The 6,317-nt window shown below is 32.0% G+C and overlaps 1 protein-coding gene across 1 annotated transcript in view; it reads left to right on the forward strand.

Annotated features, from left to right (window-relative positions):
- The window catches only part of Hip1 (Huntingtin interacting protein 1), a 66,334-nt gene that overhangs the window by 43,006 nt on the left and 17,011 nt on the right, over positions 1 to 6,317 (forward strand). Inside the window, exons 7-10 of the mRNA XM_067053180.1 lie at positions 2,078 to 2,235; positions 2,528 to 2,666; positions 2,740 to 2,818; positions 2,923 to 3,011. Coding sequence (XP_066909281.1) covers positions 2,078 to 2,235; positions 2,528 to 2,666; positions 2,740 to 2,818; positions 2,923 to 3,011 — 465 coding nt within the window. The remainder of the gene's footprint in view (positions 1 to 2,077; positions 2,236 to 2,527; positions 2,667 to 2,739; positions 2,819 to 2,922; positions 3,012 to 6,317) is intronic.

Genomic DNA, 6,317 nt, shown 5'->3' on the forward strand with positions numbered 1-6,317 from the left:
ATTTAATAAAATAAAATCTGTACCACTACAGCCCACAAAGGGGTACTTTGTAAAGAAGTACTGTTACTAGACTAACGGTTGTACAAGGTGGTGATTTGGTCAGAATCATGCTCGGCTGCCAGATTTTTACCCAACTAAGCATACCAAATTTATGAGGCTGGGTGGAGGGCTCCAGAACCCACAGAGTTGACTCGCAACTATAGTGTAACAGACAACAATTTTCTGCCCAGCCGGATTCGAATCCTTGGAGCTAGTAGTATCGTGCCTTACCACGGTGCTACCAGGCTCCTTCATATACTGCAGGCACGATACTGTGAGGTGCATATTAAATAGTTTTATGACTATTTGAGTTTTTATCTTTGACCACATCTGGACCATCTTCTATTGAATTATTCTTTCAAATATTAGTGAAAAGTAACAACAATGTAACAATACTCAATCCATCATTGTCAGCTTTTGGTTGGCTATTTAGTTTAAAATGAATTAATTAAGTCATTGATCATAGGTTTCTTATTTCTTAATCTATACATCTTCGCCAATGTCATAACTGCTACCATAAAATAGGGTGGCTTGAGGCCACTTTTTCTTTTTTTTTTTCTTCATATTTCTCTATCAATATTGAAGTTATCAAGCTGAAATTTTTCTACTAGATAGAAACACATATCTCGCACCTATTCCTTCTTTGAAATTGATTATAGTTGTTCTGGGAAAGGTGAGGGAGAACTTAAAAAAAATTTAATAAAACTGGCTCAAATAAATCTTGGACTTGGACCACCTCATGTTTTTTCACAGACTGGCTCATTTCACCGTGTTTCTTTCCCTTTCTGGTCATTTACATTATCCACAGGAACTATATAATTTATTAGAAAATTTTCTAGCCTCATACAGAAAAATTTTTTAGTGAAAAGAAAGAAAAAAATGGTGGCATATTTCATGTTTTGTTTTTTTTGTCAATATTTACTTCTAGCATGCTCTAAATGTCAGGAGGATCAAATTACAAATTAGGTTCTCATATTTTGAGGAGTTAAATGGTCAAAAAAGAAGATGAATTATATAATAAAAATCATTAAAAAATTAATTTATTTGACTAATTACTTTTAATTCAAACTATTTTTACATAAAAACTGTTTCCATGGTAACAGGGAGAGATTAAGAATGAAAGCGATCACAGTTTGAAAGACAATGATCATTAAAAAAATCTTTCAGTCAAATTTACATGTTTTCATCATGAAAAAAAACATCTCAAGTCTAGCAATGAAACTTCCCAACTTTGCGAAGGTGTTTTGTTTTTTCAATATATTAAATTCCATGTACTAAAACGTCTTTTTGTACATCCTTGACATCTCTACAACAATGAACAGTAATGGAATGTTAGTTTTAGGTACGTGAAATCGAACTAAACTGAAGCTACACCATTTTGAGTTGGTCCAGTGAACACACAACTCAACATTTTCATACACACCAACATTTACATCGTGAAATGTAACAGTAAATCATTTGAAATTGGCATCAATTCCTCTCCCTTTGCAACTTGGAACTTTTACAATATCCAAAAAGACTTGAAGAAAATCCCAATACATAACTAAATTCTTAAACAAAACATTGCTTACTTACCAAATGTTTCGCAGATCTTCAAGTATCAATGCCATACAGCACTTTATGCACAACCAAAAAAAAAAAAGAAAATGAAAACTTTAAACCTTATTGACAGGTTGCTATTGTGATAAACCTGAACACAATCTTTTCTGGCAAGTGCTCTACTCATGCGCTGAACTCAGAACTATCAGACAATGTGATTTATTTCCTGTTTCCTTCAAAAAGAGTATCTGAATCTAAAATCCAACCTTATTCCACCCCATCCAGTCCAAGCCACCCCATTTTATGATACATCTTTTCAGAGTTTAGTTCAATGTTGGTTGTCCTAAATGAAGAGAATAAAGCAATCTAAATTTTTTGAAGAAGTATCTCAATTATATTGACTCATATTTAAAAATTTATATAATTTTTATCTCAGACCTTACAAAATCAAAACAGAACATAGACAAAAATTATTTTAAAATCTGTTTGTTTGTTTCAGAACCCACCAAATTTCCTTATCCAGGCGGAGTTGGGCAGCTATGTGACACCCGTTGTGATCCTTCCTCCTGAGGAAGATACTATATCTGAAGCTTCGGACCTCGTCGACCTTGCAGCTCCTAATGGTAACCACTCGCCAATAGGTGTTATAGCCGAAAGGTAAATCTACGATCTCTAAGTAAATAAATAAATAAATTTCGTTTATTTGTTTATCTTTGCTAACCGCTCTCCCTGACCATTCCACTTCTCTTATCAGTTATAATAGATGATCAGCAATTACTAATTTCAGTACTAGTTCACAAGCTTCACTCCAATGTGCTGGTTGGGCATGCACTCATCTATATACAATGAGAAATTCAAACTTTTTTTTTCTTGAATTTTAATACATTGTTTTCTATAATGAAGTTATTGTAATAATTAATTAATGTAAATTGATTTGTTATCTTAACAGGGACAGCCTTATAGAGCATTTGCAGTCGGAATTGAAAAGATCTCGCTCTGAAATAGCTCGCATGGCATCGGAGCACGAACTTATCGTCCTCAAACTCAATGATAAAATCTCAAAGCTGGAAATACAACTTGTTTCCAAGGTGCCTTTTAGATATATATTTTGCACATTAAGCTAGTTATATTTCATCATATTTAATTCATATATGTTTACAGGAAACAGAATTAGAAAATGAAAGAAAAGCTAGCTTCGATCTTCAGCATTCTGAATTATTGAAGATGCAGGAAGCTGAGAGTATGTTATAGAAATTTTATCCCATAGTATGCTTTTAATTAACTTGTTTTTCAATTTTGGTAAAAAAATTTCATCATTTAATATTGTTTTATTTTATTAACTAGAAAGAGCAAGGCTTATGGAAGACAAATTCCTCAAGTTAAAAGAAATTTATACGAAACTAAGGGACGAACACATCCAGCTGATAAGACAAGTATGTATCATTGTATATTAGACTTTTTTCTATTTTTATTTTTTTCTAGATTCAATGAATAGTAATTAGTTATATACTTTACAAAATATAAATCTTACTTTTTTGAGTTGATTCCGTTTAGTTGTGGTAAGTGCTGAATATGACTTACTAAAGTTGGAGAAACTTAATCAAATGGCATCTCTTCTTTTCTTATCTGTGATGTGTTGTAGTTGTCACTTAACATAATAAATACCACATATAATTTGAATTCTTATTCGAGACTGACTGATTTGTTTATCAACTATAATAAATATATCATTTAGTTTCAACATGTTTATTTTCTTATTACTCTTCTCCTATGTTTTGGCCATTCTGGCCATTTTCAAGGATAATACGGTCTGTATTGTTGATAAAGTGAGTGATAAGGTTATAAGAGAAAATATAAATTGAATAATATTAGAAAAAGTAAATTAGTTAGATAAGAAATAGGTTGATAGACTAAAATATAATATGACAAAGGCAGAATAGCCTGCAAATGTTGAACAACAGTAACTGGCATATTTAAAATAAGTTACTCTTGAGAATTGCCGAAACGTAGGAGTGGTGTTTGGGATAGAGTGGACTGTATAATTTTAGGGGAAGTTAGTGCGAATTTAAGCTGGTGTGTGGAAGGGGTTTTACTAAAAGAGAAACATATTACGTATTTTTAAATCTTACCTGGAAAGTGAGGTCACGATACCTTAATCTGCATAGCTGGGATAAGAAATGAAGGTTGGAAAGAGGAAGGCAGGAATAGAAAGGGAAAATTTTGAAGCAGCTAAGGAGAGAAATGTTTTTTTGCTGGGGATTCAGTAGAGACTGATGACGCCTGGCAACAGAAGCCTTGCGGCGAAAGGTCTAAGGTAAGCAAGAGAGGGTGAGGAATGGAAATAGCAACAAATGACGGGAAATTTGATTTGAAAACCAAATAAATGGGTAATTAGAAAATAAATGTGTTGAGACTAAATGGATATTTTCATTATAATTGATAACAAATTCTTTCATTCTTTGACTATCGAGTTTTGCAATTGTGAAAAAAAAAAAAAGTTGAAAATAGTTCAGAAGTCATACTGACCCATGGAGCTTGGCAGATATGGTTTTACATAATAATTTAATATTGGTACTCTACATCATTCATAACCTCCTAGATGCTCATAGAAAGACAATTAAACTGTTTACAAAGTTAAAAAAATAAAAATTACATTTAAAATCATTACAGGCACATACCTTTAATATGTAATTTCAGTTTCTTACGACTTTTCGTTTTTGAGCTAGGCTGTTCACACATCGACCACTGTGCGGGACTTGATTATTTTAACTCAGTGGACCTCAAAAAGAGAGATTTTCATTGTTTGATACTACTTTTTCTTCAATATAAAGAAATGAAATCTTAAAGATATTGCTATGGGATGGAAGAATGGAAATTGAGCTTTCTATGTATGTAGGTAGCATGTTGATCCAAAATTAAGATCAACCTAATTTTCCTAATTAGAATATTGTCGATTGACCATATGGAATTAATAAAAGGAAGATGGTCCAGCTGCGGTGAAAATAACTCAAATACGAAATAAACTATTTATAATTAGCCAATGTTTCGCCCCACTTTGCAGGGCTTCATCAGGGCTAAAAAAAAACACAAATGACTATAATTATGCTACGAAGTAAGAGAATAAGATGAAATGAAGTAAAAGAAAACTTAGGTATAATATAAAATATGTGAAATTCATATAAAAATGAACAAAGTAAATTTACTTTAAAAATTGTACTTATGAATAAAATGATAAATAAAAAACAGGGGGTGACGGTAGCAGCGTGGTAACGGGCCTGTCTGTCAACCAAAGTTATGAGATCGAGTCCCCGGCCCTATCCGGGATTTTTTCAAGCATATAATACAATACTCACTCAAAACCTCCCCCTCTGGCATTCGTGAGGCCCATTAGCCAATAGGTGGCACTCACAAAAATAGGTGTGGAAGTGACGAACCCACCCTATGAAAACTACACGTCGTGAGACGGTGCAAGGCCTTGGACTTCTATGGTCTGTCGCGCCAATAATAATAATAATAACTTATGAATAAATTAAGTTTCTTCGTTAATATTTATATAAATTTTCACGTATTTTACATCATTTTTAGCCATACTTTAGTTCACTTTTATTTCATCTTATTTTATACTCTTACTTTATTATATTATTTTAGTTTTTGTATATTTTTTACTCTGATGATGCTCAGCAAAGCGGGGCGAAACGTTGGCCCACTCCAACTAGTTTAATTACTGTTTAAATTCTTTTGACCACACCCTCAAATCGTCCTTTTATTTGAAAAAAAAATAAGTTTGTTTAACTATCAACAGAATACAATCTCTGATGGTTTTAATGGTACCTGGTGGATTAGGAACATCATGAAATATCAAACTAGTTCTTAACTATTTCCAGCAAATAAAAGCACTGCAGAATATAAATACAAAAATTTTATATTTCTAAATGTCATTAGATGTAGAAAGTACATTTGGCCATACAGATACTATAAGTTTAAATGCCTGTAAAAATTTACTTATCATATTACCATAAAAATTTATTGTTTTACAAGTATATTCCTCCCACGTTTACTACTCGATATGTATTTAAGATGCACAATTTTTTTTTTGACTGTGTAGAGGTAATAAATTGATTAGTTTTATGATTCTTTGGTAAGTTATTATTTTTCATCAATCTTCTTATAACTATTGCTTTATCGAAAAATATTCTGCTTCAGATAAAACTTTCTTCAGCTCTTTTTATAGGTTTTTCTCTTTTCTTAAGATTAGATACAGGATGTAACAAACAGGTGGGTTGTAATTATTATTTGAATCTACAGAAGGCTGGCGTGGACAAGGCTCTAAGGGGTTCCGACAGAATGACAAAGTTCGCCCGATCTGCTAACAACCTCATTCTGAAGATCGTAAGAAACAAACTACGTTTAAATATGTGGGAAGGGAATGTCCATTCGATGTACATAGGGTGATGGGTCATATGTACATAAAGCATGAATTATTTATTTACGTTAATGCACGAAATTGCTGTTTTATAAATTTGATTATATGCCCTCCGGAAGAAAGATAATTCTGTCTTATTCAGGTGAGGAAAAGGATTTTTTTTAAAAGTACAAAGGTAAATGAATTGAATATTTATCATTTGCTGTTTGTTCTGAATTTATCATTTTTCAGTATATTAAAATCTTTTCATCAGACTTGTTGTATAAGGTATTTTGGAAACTAGTATGATTATTTATTAAATAAATCAAAAATTCGT

The sequence above is a fragment of the Halyomorpha halys genome, unplaced genomic scaffold (genome assembly GCF_000696795.3).
Source record: "Halyomorpha halys isolate HHAL.00 unplaced genomic scaffold, Hhal_1.1 Scaffold555.1, whole genome shotgun sequence".
NCBI lineage: Eukaryota > Metazoa > Arthropoda > Insecta > Hemiptera > Pentatomidae > Halyomorpha > Halyomorpha halys.